Source organism: Stegodyphus dumicola, chromosome 3 (genome assembly GCF_044657685.1).
Source record: "Stegodyphus dumicola isolate Sdum_Otavi_A_Nest chromosome 3, ASM4465768v1".
NCBI lineage: Eukaryota > Metazoa > Arthropoda > Arachnida > Araneae > Eresidae > Stegodyphus > Stegodyphus dumicola.
Genome location: NC_140770.1, coordinates 129272216 through 129289533, shown reverse-complemented (window position 1 = coordinate 129289533; position 17318 = coordinate 129272216). Strand labels below are relative to the sequence as shown.

Sequence of the window (17318 nt, the reverse complement as noted above, 5' to 3'; positions counted from 1 at the left end):
AGATCACTGAGCCGGGTAACAGAGTGGATATATTTATAAATATATTTATATACGTTTGGCGCAGTCGATTGAAACCAAAATACGAGGTGCACATCTACATGTTATAGTATAAAAAATTTTGTTAACGTTAAACGTTCTGAGGCTACTCGTTTTTGAGTTATGCAAGATACGTACGTACGCACGTACGTACATACGTTCATACACACGCCACGAAAATTTCTCTTCAAAATTCATTTTAAAGCAGTTTTTCAGTTTTTTTTTTTTTTTTTTTTTTTGAAAAGAGTCTTTTATTCTGTCCTTACGTACAGATATCACGCGAAAACATCGTTAAATTGCATTCGAAAGCGGTCAAAGGGGATATTTTCGTTGAAATCTCCTGCCTGAAGCTTTTCGCGATTACAATACTTCCTTTTTACTTCGTACAAGGAAGTAAAAAAGATGGATTAGCCTAAAATCTATATAATTTGGAAGGCCTTCAGTCAAAACTGATATGGAACTTGGGTGTAGAGCCATTATGTACTTTATCTAAATTAGTTAATCAAAAAGAAATATTTGTTTTCTAATTTTAGATATATATATGGAACTAGCATTTATTAATGCAGTGGCCAACACTTCACTAACTTTACTAAATTAGTACTTCTGAGCTGTGCAACACTGGGTTTAATTTTATACGAATTTCTGAGAATTGCCTACATCAAAATGTAAATGTTAATGAAACATATAAATAATTATCGTAAACTTCCTAAATATGAAATTCTTGTATCCAGGGTTCGTACACATTTCTGCACATGGAAATTAAGTACTTTTAAGGACTTTTAAAGACCATTAATGAAAAAATTAAGGAAATATGAGCAAATAGCAAATTAATAAGTTCAATTAAAAATACTATTTTTGCCTGAACTTCACTTTTGTAATACCATCCAAAAAATAAAATAGATCCCTACGTAGGATGCATTATTATTAAACATAACTTAATTAACATAATTATTAGTAAGTTTGAGTATAAAATATACTTTATGAAATTTATCAAACAGCATTAAATATTTTACACTTATAATAGTTCAGTATATTTGAAAGAAGATAAGTGACATTTTATTTATGTTTTACTAATAGTTATGTTTAGTTATGTTTCATGTTGAATTTTTTTTTTTTTTTTTTTAATGTCTCATTACTTGCTCAATCTAGAGGTTTAGTGAATAGCCAGGTAAATTTTATGTCAAGGTCATAGGTTAAAATGAGAAGTAAAATCATAATAAGAATGATTTATAACAAAAGACTGGCTGTTGTCACCGCTGTTCCTTGCCTAAAGACAGACCTGCAGACCAGAACAAAAGTGAAAGGCCTCAGGTGGGCATGGTTAGCTAGTTTTTAAAGTTAGTTGGGCTCTGTCTGTTGAAGTTAGCGTCATAGCTCCGTGTAGAGTTCCAGGGATTAAAACCCAGTTAATATACTTTAAGGTGTCGTAGCTCCGTGTAGAGTTCCAGAGCATGTAATTCAGTTAATATACTTTAAGGTTCCAATAAGCCACTAAAGCACCAGAGGTGACACTAAGCTGCTTTGTATTATTTTAGATCTCACTAGATACGAAGAATAAGTTTTAGATGAATTTTTACATTTTTGTGTTTTACCTTGCACCATGCTAAGAAATAATGAAAGGCAATAACTCACTTTAATATGCACAGATAATTTTTAAGGGTAAGCAGTTAATTATAAATTAAATTAGTTAGATAACCTTAATCATTATGGATTTACATGACCACTATTAAATTTTACCTATTTTTTAATAATACTGTTAAAAGTACCTATTAAAATCACAATCTAATAAAATTTCACACTTTAAAATAAATGCAATTTATGTCATTGATTCTTCAACGATATTAGGATAATTATACATTAAAAGCTACAAAACATTTATGTTTTATAGCAACAACACTCAACAAAATATTTATGCTTCTTTTTAATTTGAAGCCTGGCCAGACATTTTGGCTAATTTATATCGATTTCCTTCTCTTTAAGCATCTTTACTAAGAATTAGAAATTTCTCTCAATATGCAAACCAATGTTCTCATTAGTTTCTGTGTGCTTTATCTCCTAGTCAACCTCTCCACAATGTACCTATGAGGGTTTACTAGATCTGGTAAAAGTTAAATAATCCAAAAACTCCCGAAAGACATGAGCCGGTTACAGAGACATGAGCCGGTTATATGGTAAGAGCCGGTTACAGAGCTGGGTGTGGCAGAATTTTTAGAATTTAGTGACACACTCAGCAACAAAATGTAGAAATGGCAAAACTTTTACAATTTAGAGCAGGTGCTGGAAGCAGAATTTAGAAAGGCACTAGTCAGCAAAATTTAGGATCTACACATAGAGGTTTAATATTCCACGTGTTAAACCTCTCTGTGTATATGCATTAAGACATATTAGATGAATTTTTAAACTGCCAGTTTAATTTCTTTATTAATCAAAAAATTCCTTTCTATAATGCCTGTCCATGTGATAAGATTAGAACCATTTTTAATATTTTCCATACTTGTGTCTAGTGAAAAGTAGAGAAAATAAAGGGAAGATAAGCATGTTATGAAAAAGATCCTACTATCAGAAGTAAAACATTCAAGTATTATGTTTTCGTTGTTCTTCCAGATGCTATCCAAAAAGTAAAAAATTCATTGCAAACGTTCTGTAAAATACATCCATTACGTGTTAATACCATAGTGACATTTTTCATTTTGTCACATTTTTCTAAAATCTTATGGAATCGTGGGTCTATAATTCTCGCCTTCAAATCTTTCTAAACTTTCCAAGTTGCAATGTCTAACGTCCCGAAGAAAAAATACCCCTACCAGTTTTGTAACAGTAAACAGCCAGAAATATTTTGAAAAAAAATCAGACAAAAAAAGTGTGAAATTAATTAATTTTATAGAGAAAACTGATGCATATTCTGAGAATTCGGAATATTCCGAGACAATTACATGAGAAAACTGTTATGAAAAAAATTGAAAACATATTTTTAAATTAATATGTTACTTTTTAAATATAATTTCAATATAATACCATTATTTTAACGAAATTTATCAATGTTAGAATGTTTAAAAAAAATCGTCAAAAAATTCCAGCTCTTGGAATTTAAAATTTTCTATAGAAACTGATCTTAAGAATCGCCAAAATGTTGATAAGTCGCCAAACTTAGATCCGTTCAATAAAAGAATTCACATTCCCAAAAGCGAAAAATTGCTTAAGAGCTTTTCATTAGAAAAAGTGAAATAATTTCGAAATACTTGTTTCACTTCTTGCTCAGAAACTCGAGTATCCCACCATTTATATTAGATCGCCAAAAATATACCTCCAAACTGCTAATTCACACTCAAAATGGCAGTCGTAAAAACAGACAGAAATTTCACATGATTAAAATTAAGGACCTTCTGCTGATTTTGGCCAAAATTAAGGCTTTTAAGGACCAAAAATCGATTCCAAAAAACTTAAGGACTCTTAAGGACCGTATGAACCCTGTGTATCTGATTCTGAAACTCAAAATTAGTTTTAATGTTCCAACGCAAGGTTTCAGCTGGGAAAAAACGAATTTTTTTTTTATTCAAAAAGCTCAAGGACTTAAATCAGTCATGATATGCTTCGAAGAAATTTTTATCAACATGACAAGATTTACATCTTTAATTTCCTAAAAGAATTCTTAGCTTTTATTCGTCAACAAATGAACAGATCTGCCTTCTAAGAGACTTCCCTCACAGGCAATCACAGTAAACATTCTACTCAGACTAATTCCTTGAAAAAGTAATGGGTCGTACAATATGGACTTAGACAAATGTCTAAATATATATAAAATTATGGAGTTTGTTTAAAAATTCCTCTCAAAAAGTAACCCTATAGCTCTAGTTGTTGCCCAGTTTTTTTTTAAGAAATATTACAGCTGCTGAATAAGCATTCATAAAATGAGCTAGCATGTTCAAAAACTTATAAAAAAGAGAACTGTGAAATTAGGTACATATAGCTACTTCTCTGTCATTACTATACATGATACTAAAGGTTATCAATTCCAGAGGAACAGCTAAAATTTTGATAACATACTTCTATCAAAAGAGCTGCACTGCTACAAAATAAAATACTATGCATTAGAAAAAAATAATTTTTTTCTTTTTTAAATCTTTTTCTTTTAAACAATGACCCAATTTACACTGGTTTTAATTATTACACATCTAAACATACATTCATTGACATAATTCTGACAAAAATGATCATTTATGAAATTGAAATTCTTTTATAAATGACTTTTCTCACCTGCTTCCGATGCTTTTTATCAGAAATCACACAGGGGGCTTTCAAGCTTCTAGTCTCATTCAGAATCACTGTTTTAGTATCATCTTCAAATATTGCATGGTAGTCTCGTACAAGATAGTTTACAACATTTTTCACCCTGATAAGGACCAGAGGATCTTTTGATGATGGCCTGAAATTGCATTAAAAAATATTTTTTTTATAAGAAAACACATTTTAAATATAAAATAACTCATCTCTAAAGTCAAATAATACTTAAATGATAAGCTTATTTATTTTAATATAAACTTCTAATACAAAAGCACATATAAGTAGCATAAGCTGTATTACCTTTTATGACAAAATGCTACTAGACCTAGATATATTTAAAAAACTTATGCATAAACGCAATTCACACACATATCAAATATCAGATAGTCTAGCCAAACAGTTTGATATGTTTTGCTGTTCACAAATAATTTTCAAACTTGTTTAAAGGTAGGTAACAAAATTTTGAAACTGAGGATAATGATAATCAGTGTGAATTGGGTAGATGAAGTATTCAAATAAAAATATACCAAATTTCTAGTTTCACATAGAATAATAAAATATTGCAACAACGAATGTAATAATACAAAGATAACATCTTGATTATTGTAGAAATCTTGAAATTATTTCAACATAATAAATTTATTTTAAAAGTGCATTTGAATGAGTGTTGCAATGAAATACACCAGTATGTAAGAAATGTACAAAAAATAACAAAAAATGCATGGAAAAATGTGATAAGCAAGAAGACATAGTGAAAATAAATGCTTTTCATTCAATCATAAAGACTCAAAACAAATGAAAGCTGAACAATTTTAATACCAAAGTACACAAATACGTAAACCACACTTATCTGTCAATGCTATCTTTAATTACATATATGCATGCAAAAAATATATTAATATACTACATACCTGAACAAAAGAGGACCAAATATGATTCCCAAGTCATCACAGCTCATACCATTGTATTTTTTATTGCAAGCTACACGTAGCAGGAAACGAGATAAATACTTTAAAACATGGTAAGCAGATTCAGGGAGCTTACTGACGTTTTGCTTTAATTTTGATACACAATCTGGAGAGCTTAGAGAAAGATCTGCAAATTAACAAATAATAAAAATTCAAATGAAAACTGTGTGTGTGTGTATATATAAAGAGAGAAAGAGAGATTAAATGTTTCCTTTTTGGAATTCAATTCAACATAGAAAATCACATGTTTAAATCTCATACTTACAATACTTCAAAAATATATACAAATATCTAAGTTGACTTTGAAAACCCAAAAGATATCGTCCAAGCAATATTTTTTTAATATAAATAAAAAGATTAAATAATGTTTTATAATGCAAATTACTATGAACACATTTAAGAATAGAAATTTAAAACAGAGTACAGCTTAACCCTTTGGCAGTTACAAAGATTAAGCAACTCTTTCTTCCTATGTATGGGTGATTATCTGTCAGTTGCAACTTGCAATGCGAAATGTGTTCATGTGGTTACAGTGTTGCAAAACTGGAATGCGAGCTGAACTCGTTGATGACTATCAAAAGGTTAACCAGGCACCTGATTGCACTATAAATATTCTAATATATCTTCATAGTTTCATTCACTGTACCAACCGAAAAAAGAAATTGCAATTTAAAGCTCGGCTGATTTTAAAGAAAGAAATTCTTGGCAAAATTTTCATTGAATCTACCAAGCCAAAAAAAATTAAATGCCGCATAATTTAACATTAAAAAATCTTATTTAAGTTTATAATAAGCATCGTAAAATATCATATAATAACCATCATAAAATGTTGCTGAATATTTCAAAGAATAAAAATTAAGTGGTCAGTTAGAGCTATAATAATTAATGCACACTAGGGAAATACATACTTTCCATATCTTTCACAAAATCAGGCTGAGCCGATACTGGAATCAAAGGTTCAGGCAAATCCTCAAAGAAAATGATGAGCAGCTTTGCAACAGAAGCAACATTACCTACAGTTTCTAAAGGTGCATCTCCAGATTCTATAAATTCAATTTTTAAAGACTCTACTATATCTTTCTCTTCTCCCTCTAAAAAGAGATGCTTTTGTTGTAAACCTAGAGGGGGGGAAATTTTTCTTAGGACTTCAATGCAATTTCACTTATTAATTAATGAAAAATGAAAACTGCTTTCAACAATGCATTTAATAAAGTACTTATTCACACATTAAGAATAAATGAAGCAAGTATAAAGTGATCCAAAAATATCTAAATTGAAAATTAAAATATATATATATATATATATATATATATATATATATATTGTAAGAAAATACTTTATAATTGGAGGAACAACTGACACTGATATTTATTTGTCATCAATAGAAAAAAAATTTTACTAAAAATACAGTAGCATCAAAATATCAAATACTTGCATCAACACAAAATAAGTAAATTACCATGTTCTTCAATATAACGGCAGAGACGAGACAGTATGAAAGGGATCTGGGGAGCAACTTGCGGAGTAGTTCCCATGAGATTATCAAGACAAATTCCAAACACGGATGTCTTGCTGGTATGACTTTTTTCGAGAGATTTCTCAATTGCGTGAATCTCACTCTGGCTCTCGTTCTCAGAGACAATTAAACCCTTTAAATGTGAACAAAAGGAGATGATATAAATTCCAATATCACTTTTTTAGATACAAATATTCCATGCATTTAATAAAAGAAAACTAACAAAAGGGACAAATTCCAATTACCTACATTAAATTAAAATACATTTACAGATTATACCTGATCATCAGGGCATAAATCTGTTGCATCAGAACACAGTGGTGCTCTCATGCTCTATAATGTCCTCTGCAAAACAGATCTTTCAAAACAAAATTCTAGACCTAAAAAAGGATTTTCATTTTAACATATAATATAACTATTAAAAATGTTATTACTTGTGAGCTTTGAACTACATAAAATAAAAATATCATTAAAAATATACATATTTCATACCACATTTATTTTATAATTCTAAAAACTGAACAATACTATTAAAATATCTATCAGAACAGAAATAACTACATACAATCGACAAATCAATAATAAAAATTAAACACAATTAATTCTCTTTAAGACTGCTCACACTTCCCAGATGATTTTAGATTTTGTGTGGAAATAGTTCTTTTAAAGCAAATATTCAGCCTGTATTTTAATGAACCTTAGGGTTCCAAGTATTTTTTTTTTATTTTCCTAGGTTAATGTGAAGGTTAAAATCAAGATTCGAAAGAAAAATTTAATAATAGCAGACTGTGAAACAATTCATCTAAAATAATTAATATTTTATGTTGTTTCTAATAACTAAAATAGGAAGTTATTCTAGTTTTATAAATAAAATGTGATGAAATAATTTTCCCCCCAATAATGTGCAGATAACACCAAATGTATTTAAAATTTTATATGCTTCTCTAACATTTGTTTTTCTGATGATGGTAGAGATTAGGAAAAAAAATAGTTTTAGACAATTACAATTTAGCAATAAAGAAAATTATCATTTCATGGATTCCACGAAGTGTTAGGAGCTCTTTGAGTGAGCAAAGTTTGTAGACCTATGTTCAATATCTGTTTATATATTTTGAAAAGTATTGATAATTTTTTTAGATGATTTCTACAAGACAGCTTACTGTATTCTCAGCTTTACTTTTAAAATGTCAAGTTTCCTTGAAAGAAATCAAAGTTTAACATTCTGATATTATGACGCAAAAGATATGGAAAGTTTGCATATGTTAGAAAACAAGTCAGTAATTTAAATCACATATTTATGCAAAGTAAAACAATATGAATTACATATTCTGCAAGTTTGGGAGGGGTTGGGGGGAAGGGTGTCCTGGCTCAGAACTCCAGCTTCTATAAATATGCATAATGATTAATACATAGTATATACACTGAAATATAACTAACTTGCAATTTAATTACTGATCAAAAGTTTTTCTTTTGAATAAGAAAAATCATTCTGCTTGCTCACCACTCAAAAAAATTTTTTTTGAATTTGAATATGAATAACAGAAGCATTCGGCTTGTTTATTGTTATTAAATTCGAAGATAAACTTTCTTGCCTACCTTACCATTAATAACAAAATACCTAAAACACTAAATTTAAAATCCATTCCAATTTTAAGATGCAATAACCTATTATAGATAACTGCAATGAACACACCAAATACACTCATGGACAAAAAAATTAGCACACCAAGAAATAATTGCGAGATTGTAACGAAACTTGCAATGTAGGTACATGTCGGGGAGATATGCAAATGATTAGAAATGCAGTGTGATTGTGCATTACGTATAGCCGGTAGAGGGCATTGAACGTCGTACTCTGTGGAGTATAAAACAGGTAACCAAAGCTTGTTTGAGTGTGCTGAATCATTTACAAAGGAAGAGCTGAGGTAGACATGCCATTACGCCGTGTTTGAAGACAATATGAGCAGTTGTCGCAGTTTGAGAGGGGGTGAATCGTCGGGATGATGGAGGCTGGGTGGTCAGCTAGGCGAGTAGCTCGTTAATTAGGCCGCTCTGATTGTGTTGTGAGGAGGTGTTGGGACCAGTGGACCCGAGAGATGTCATGTACATGAAGACCAGGCTCAGGACGCCCTCGACAGAGCAGTCATCGAGAAGGCCGCTACATCGTAAGAAATGCACACATACAGCCAACTGCTTCATCCGCCGCCATCCAGGCACAGGTAGCACCTTCACTAAGGGCCCTTGTGTTTTCTCGAATCATATGAAGGCGCCTGGCTGAAGGACAGTTGGTATCTCGGTGCACATTATGTGTGCTGCCCTTGATGCGCACCCATCGACGCCTCCATTTGGAGTGGTGTTGAGCACGAGAAAACTGGACTGCAGCAGAATGGAACCAGGTCGCCCTTAGCGACGAATCCAGATTCAATCTTGGCAGTGATGACAATCGTGTTCGTGTGTGGAAAGCCCATGGTGAACGCCTCAATCCTGCCTTTGCTGTACAGCGACACATTGCTCCCACAGTTGCTGTGATGATATGGGGTGCCATCGCCTACAATACATGGTCACTCCTAGTATTGTTCCGTGGTACCATGACAGCCCAGCGGTATGTTCATGAAATCCTGTAACCACATGTGTCGCCACTCATGCAACGGCTCCCAGGAGCCATTTTTCAACAAGACAATGCTTGGCCTCATATGGCAAGGGTGTCACAGGACTGGCTCCGCACTGTTACTACCCTTCCTTGGCCTGCCCGATTCCCAGATTTTTCTCCAATCGAGCATATCTGGAATCATTTGGGACAACGAGTTGGGCATTCCACGAGTTTGAACGAACTAGAGGCAAAGTTACAGCAAATATGGAACGAAATGTCTCATGACATCATACAGAACTTGTATGACTCAATGCCCGATCGTATCGCATCGTGCATTCGCGCTAGAGGGGGCCAACAGAGTATTAACTCTGTTCTTTTGCCTTTTTCTCTGAAATAAATTATCCTTTTACTTTGATTTTCTTATCATTTACTTACATCAAAGTAGTCATTATGTATATAAAATTTCGTTTCATTTTGAATACTCCTTTTTGGTGCGTCCGAAATGAAATTGGGACTATGACAAATTTCTGCAATGGTTTATTATAATTCAAACCCATGCATATTTGCAAACTGAAAAGTGATACACGAGTGTGAAATTATATCTGCATAAACAACCAATCTTATCAGTCAAAGATGTATATAATTCTACAAAACTCCTTAACAGGGAGTCAGTCCACAACAAAAGCATGTTAGTGATTACTTAAGAGTCTTTGAACTGGTTATGGCATGTGAGCTGCATTCACCCATACATCTAAAATTGCTGCATAATCAGAAAACTACATTAAATAATATACATGCATCATATTTTAAGGTATTTCTCCCGCCTTCTTAGAGTAATGGTCAGCACGCTGGGCGCGTATTCCAGTGGTCCGTGGTTCGATTCCCGGCAAAGGTGTCGCTCATTTTTAACTTCTTCCTGCTTCTAAAAAATCCTAACGCCTCTATAGTGGCATCCGAACTAAAAGGGTGGTGGATGATGATTCTCCACACCCAAGGATTTGGCAACTGGATCCCCTAAAACCCAAGTTGCACTTTAAAAGTGTAGTGGTCAGCACGCTGGGCACGTATTGCAGAGGTCCATGGTTCAATTCTGGGTGAAGGCATTGCTAATTTTTAACTTCTTCCTGCTTCCAAAAAATCCTAATGTCTCTATAACATTCTTCATTCTATTGTTAACATTTCCAGCTCAAATAATGGATTACTCCATGCTCAGTCAGTTACAAACACAAAACAACACTGTCATTTTTGTCCCTTCTGTTTCACTCTGTGACATTGCTGACATATACTGCCCTCTACTGCAGTTTAACACACCACTAGAACCACAGCCGCACTTTCACTTGAGTACCCAACATTAATTAAACTTTCACTTGGGTACCCATATATATATATTAAGAATATCTGTAAAAATCTAACTAATAATGGTATTTTTACATTGTAGTAGCATTAGCAAGAAACTAGAGTTGGTGCATTTCAGCCTATGTGAAAAATAAGAGTTACCAATACATATAAGCAAGTCATTCAATATCTATCATACACATGCACATAGTGTACATTTCATGTGCATTAAGTAATTTTTTTCAGCTGGTGGAAATTTTCTTGGTTTTTCATTGGTAAATATTTATATTAGAGTTAATATCCAACATCATATCAACCATAATTATGGATTTGACACATCATCAGCAACAATTGTTGAACTGAAGCCACCAAAAAGTGTCTGCTTAAAATAAATTTCAGATATTTCCTAGATATCATTGAAATAAATTTTCACAAAACTGCATTAAAATAATAAATATATAATCATACTAAATTGCTTTTAAACATGTATAATACATAAACTATGTACAGCAGACACTGAATGCATTACCTATACGTACTAAAAAATTTTTCTCTAAGTTGAATTCCCATTTCTCACCAAAAATACGAGTACTTATTTTTAAAAAAAATAACAGAAATTTTAGAGATGTAAGTAAAGAAACTTAGCTTTGAAATATTTTTATCACTTTATTAGCATTTAGGTTTTAACTATTATTATTCCAAAGAGTTAAAACCTAAATGGTAATAAATTGATAAAAATATTTCAAAGCTAAGCTAATAACAATTTATTTATTCTATAATTTTGAATTCTCTATATAAAAATTTACGTATTTCCCTCAGCTTATAACAGTCAATATTCAGTTACCAATTTATAGCTTTAAAATTCAACTTTTTTTTTTTTTTTTCTTACAGCAATACTGCATGAATCACACATGCATGCAATGATTTCACAGTTATGTTTCAGCCTACAGTTAATTATGCAATCATGTCCAGATGTGAAGATAGAAAATATTTGTTACAAATGCTTGAGTTTACAAATATTTTCCAGCCACCACTGCTAGTTTATATAATAGAACTTCTTAAATATCAATAATAAAGGTACAAAAAAATATTAACTATTAACCTAAAATATTAAAAAAAAAACATGAAACCTACCAAAGACTACTAATCTACTTAAGCAATAACGTACAACAAAATACGAGACCACTATTAACAATTAAGTAGAAATTAATACAGAGGACTCTTGACTTGACACAAACCAAGTCTGTTGGGAAGGTTAATTAAAGAGAGATCTGATGATTATAAACCAGATCCTAGTCCGTAGAGGTGACAGAGTGATCATGGTCAACAAACATAGTGAAACAGTTTCTATGGTTGCTTCAGAAATCGACAAGACACCAGCCGCAATGATAGCATTCGCTACTGTGGTGCGACTCTCACTTTCAGCTGTGGCCAACTGCCACAACCAAGGAAGGCAACTTGAAATTTAGCTGCCTCCTACACCTCCCCCTTCCACACAATCAAAGGCAAAATAAAAACCTGAAATACAAAAATAAATAAATAAATATTCTGTGGATACTAAATTAACATACAGCAAATACTACACACTAGTAATAAAATTATCAAACATAATATGTAACATGCTGACATTTTTATTTACAGTACACTTTCGATTTACCATAGGTAGATAAATCAAGTTCCAGATTTACTAGGTTCTATTGAGAGAAAAAATAACATTTGACAAGATCAGATCATCAGTCTTCAAAATAGGTAAGAAAGGGGGAAGAACTGACAAAAAAAATTTTTTTATTATTATTATTTCTTTAAACATAAGTTTGAACTTAATCACATTGTTCAAGTTCCTTTGTACATGTTTTGTAAGGCAATACTGCAAGCCTTGAAAAACTTCGTGAAAAAGCAGGAGTTAGTGGAAATTTTCACCTGTGCAGTGACACCATTGTTTCTTAAGGGACTTAAATTTATTTTATAATACACAGTTTAGATTATTGAATTTATTTGTAATATGATTCTGTTGTCTAAATTTTATGTTAACTTTGTTTTGTAATTTTCTTATACTGAAATAATTCTGAGGTGGAAAAGAATGCTTTTATACATAGAACTTTTATATATAATGAAAATCTATTTAATGCATGTAACTACCACTTAGTAATGTACCATAAATTGATGTAAAAGAAAATTAAATACAAATATTAATTGATTGAACATTAAGTTTTACTACAGCGGATTAATACAATTCAGACCAATTCAAATTTAGTAAGAAAAATTATATTGAAAATCATCAAGGGTGAGAGTGTTTACACAATTTTAATTTTCATTAATGCAATAAATTTTTTTTCGCTATTGTAATACACTTTCCTTATTAAAGGCTAAAAATTAAAAAAAAACATTCAGTGAAAAACTAGATCCATTTATAATTTAGTCATCTGCTGTATACAATTTATTGAATATTTATTTTATGCAACCGAATTAAACCACTTGAATGTATCAGATAACTATTAACAGTAAGTCCTAACTTTATTTTGCGTTAGCTGTAGCTATCATCCCCAGAAATATTTTAATAAACCAGGAGTGGACTTTACATGAATCTATACACAGATAAATTATTACATAACTAGTATTATCAGAAGTACATATATAAATACACACAACTTAATAACTGATCAACAATATTTTAATGTGTCTGCTTGGGACAGCATAATTAAACTACGGAGCCACTTATGGTCAGGTGGGCAGTTTGCTCCCCACAAACATTCATACAACCAATTCTCAAATCCATCCAATCCAGTACAGTTCTGCTTATTTCTAAATTTTTAAGGAAAACTGCAATTCCAGGCAGACTATACCTGAGCCTCTTTTAAGCTCCAACAGTTGTAGTCAGCTTAGATTTCGACAATATGCTAAATTTCTTGAACAATAATTTCGGAAAATTTCATTTACAACAGTAAATTCTTAGAATTTGCAAGCAATTTAAAAATATTTGTTTTCTAATAAATAAACTAATGTATAAAAGAATTATCAGTGAAAACGCAAATTTACAAAGATTTTGAATCAAAACTAAGTTCCTATTGTAAAAGTCTTCACAATATTTTTGTAAGTTATGAATATGAAGGCAGATAATTTGAGAAATAATTAGCAAAAAATAAACCTCTTCAGGGTAAAGAAAACTAAATGTTGCTTAAAATAAGTTTCCTTACAGCACACATCAAGTCTCAACTTCTAAGAACTTCCTTATGTTTTATTGATTTATCATTTCATTTAATTTTGAAAATATTGTTTAGGTATAAGGTTTAGGTATATAAATATGGTAAATTTATTTCCCCTCTTTTATTAATCATTGTTTCATATATTACATTTATTTCTCTTAATCATTCTGATCAACTTTCATAGACGTCAAAAAATTACTTCAAGCTGACCGATCAAAATTTTTTATTTTCTACTTTCAAATTATCACAGTAACGCAAAAATTTATTTTGTTCACATAATATATCCCATAAATAAAAAATTTAATTCTCTCAGAATAACATGTTGCAAAGAAAATATCAGTAATCTGAAATTTACTGCATAAAAAATATTGTATAGGAAGTATAAAATCCAGACAAATGGAGGCAAGATACTCTGTCAGCCAGAAGATACCTGAATTTATTATATTCTTATGATAAATATGAAATGAAGCTTCCGGCATTCCGAAAAGTGGGTAGGTAGTGAAGTGACTACTGGTAATTTATAGATGCTTCAAACTTACAAATTACTGGATCACCAATGAAGTAAAAACTGTACATGCATGGATTAGGTACAGGCAGCACGTTCAGACACGTCCATTACGTTACATTACCTCACGTAGCGCAATTTTCCGGTACTACGCGTTAATTATGGGAGTAACAGCAACATTTAGTAAGGATTTGGCATTTGTAATTAAGTTCTCCCTCCCTCAAAATTCAAAAATTGGGAAGATTTTTAAAAATACACTTATTCAACGCAAGGTTCGCCTTTTAATTAGGTTTTAAACACCATGAGACAGCTGCATAATACTAACATGCTTAAAGCATAAAATTAATTAATTTATGACTCTGTTAGAAAGAACCACTTAACTCTTGATGCAATATAAAAATATCAACACTAGGACACATTTATTACACCATTTTTCCCCAAAACAGATTCTATTTTTAGGGAAACAGTAAACCCATACAAAAATTTTCTAGAACATTCATAATAACCAACTTCCAATTTAATCTAAAATTAGGTATTATCAAATGTTAATTAATTTTATAGGCCACGCAAAATATCAATAATGCACATCTACAGGAATGTAATTACCATTCAACCTTACAAGGATATATTTACTCAAAATTCAGTTCAGAGGATCATGCCGAAACAAGCTAACGACAGATCAAAACAAGCAGCGAAAATTCGCAAAACCGTGCATATTAATTTTATTTCAGTCAAAAATGATATACTATTAAGTGGATTACGTTTTAAAAATACATTGATACTACTTACAACGCTGTAGTAATAGTAAACAGGCACTTAAAATCCAGTTCGGCACAAAACACAGATGTAAGAGCTATAGCTCTGAGTTTTGCCGTAAAAATGGCTGAATGTGCAGTGCGCCAAAACACGCGCCGACGTTCAGAAAATGTCAAGTTAAATGGTTGCCACAGTTCCCATCGTTCTCCATTTACATTTTTAAAGCGCCACATCGCCAAATAATAACGGTTTATTAATCGTACGGTCTTTCCGAAATGAATGTCAATTAGAAAAAGTATTTCTCTCTAGCACAACAGCTCATTAAATTTAATATAAAAGTATATAGGTTAAATATAAAAATTACTTCCAAAAATATAGTAGTAAAATTTTATGTAATAGTAATCTATATTATTGCAATATTCTCTAACAAATCAGTATAACTGTTTCTTTTAAATCCGCTAACTTGGCATTCCACAGCGCCCGAAACATGGAAACTAACTCAAAATAGAACCCGACTCTTTTATAAGAAAATTAATTCTTTACGTGCGAGTAAACTAACATACGATTCAGAGCCTAATTTCTAGAATTTAATTTAATAAAGGCTTATGAAAAAACTGACAGGAACAGAGGAAAATTAATAATATATTAATGAAGAATTCATACAGTATTAAATATTAAAAATTCATAAATAATAATAAATGTACAAATAGCGAAATAAACAGATAACATATGAAATAATACCGTAAATGGGAAAAGCATAAGTTACTGATAAGACAAGACATTTTTTTTAGCCGAAAAGGCGCTGGCCCAGAAGGGCTATTAATTTCGATTTGGCATTTTGTGGCGTTTCACTTTTCAAATTGTTGCCACCAATATTATCGCCATTTATTATATTTAAAGAAATTAAATAATGAAGAATCTGCATAAATGTATGCATGTTTCTCGCATTGTGATAAAACAACGGCACCTAGAGCCATGAAATTTTAAATAACTACGTCTCCACCCGAATATGGGCCTCTTGAAGCCTGAATTTGTTTTATTATCCATTTCATATTTTGAAAAGCATTTATAAGTTTTTGATTTAAAAAACTCAACGATTTCAAGCGAGCAATGGCAACACTGTACCAGGAAAAAAAATTGCGATGTTGCTGTTGAACTGTGTGTGTGTGTGTGTGTGTGTGTGTGTGATTATGGCAAAGCCTCGAGAGCTATCTGCCTAAGGGGAGGGATGCCTTCGTGGAGGACCTTTCTAAGGGAAACTGGCTCGTATACACGTTACACATAGGGAAAACCATGAAAACGCCCGTGCAGCCAGCCCGTTCGCGGGATTCGAACCTTGGACCGAACTACCAGTGTTCAGCGACTTTATCGCTCGGCTGCTGGTGGGCCTGCTGTTGAACTGAATTTTATGATTTAAGTGTGAAGAACATGATATTTAATAAATAAAGGCAACACACAAAGCCCCTTTGGGGATAATATAAAATCTGAAAACTTTCATATTTTTTTAAATATACTAAATATTTTAAACAGTACCTCATGAAAAATATGTCAATGAAAAAAAAAAATTACCATAAAAATTTTTTAATATAAATTTAAGTACTTCCTGTCCTTCCTTCCCCTGAGATGACTTCTTGTCAGCTACAGCGTGATCAATAAATCGGATCGAAAATATACTCTTAAATTTAAATTCTGAAACAATGTGTAAACCAAAAAATATAAATTCCGCCATGTTCCAAGTATTTACTATCAACCTGGTGATAACCTTTCACGATCTTTGAATTTTTTACACTCAGGTTTTTGTTCGAACTCTTTGGTTTGTTAATTCCTTACACATGCATACTGCCATGTTAACCACGTAACAAAACTTTACTTACGCGAAAAAAGTTATACTGTAGCAATGCTTCGCAAGATAAAACGTTTCGGCCTTTCCTTTCAACCGAAAAGCTCAAAAAACTTTACTACTTTATTTCAAGTCATGTACCGTTTGACTATCTGATCCCGTAATATATACTGTTACGAATTTGGTATTTAAAAAGCTAATGTTAGTTCAATTATAAATTAAATGGTTTTATTTCTCGCGCAGTGCAGCGCGTTACGAATATTAAAAGAAAGCTAACCAGAAAATTGA

General features: G+C 31.6%; 1 protein-coding gene across 5 annotated transcripts in view; it reads right to left on the bottom strand.

The window, feature by feature from the left end:
• Positions 1-17318, bottom strand: part of LOC118180007 (protein FAM13A-like) — a 123537-nt gene that overhangs the window by 47456 nt on the left and 58763 nt on the right. For 3 of the 5 annotated variants that reach the window (XM_085813316.1, XM_085813317.1, XM_085813315.1), the window contains exons 2-7: positions 11861-12244; positions 7081-7181; positions 6745-6934; positions 6194-6403; positions 5229-5412; positions 4291-4459 (exon numbers count right to left, since the gene is read on the bottom strand). In XM_085813316.1, the coding sequence (XP_085669442.1) occupies positions 4291-4459; positions 5229-5412; positions 6194-6403; positions 6745-6934; positions 7081-7131 (804 nt within the window). In that variant the 5' untranslated portion in view covers positions 7132-7181; positions 11861-12244. Of the gene's footprint in view, positions 1-4290; positions 4460-5228; positions 5413-6193; positions 6404-6744; positions 6935-7080; positions 7182-11860; positions 12245-15223; positions 15367-17318 lie in introns of those variants that run through there. The other 2 variants (XM_085813314.1, XM_085813318.1) reach the window with 2 other exon arrangements.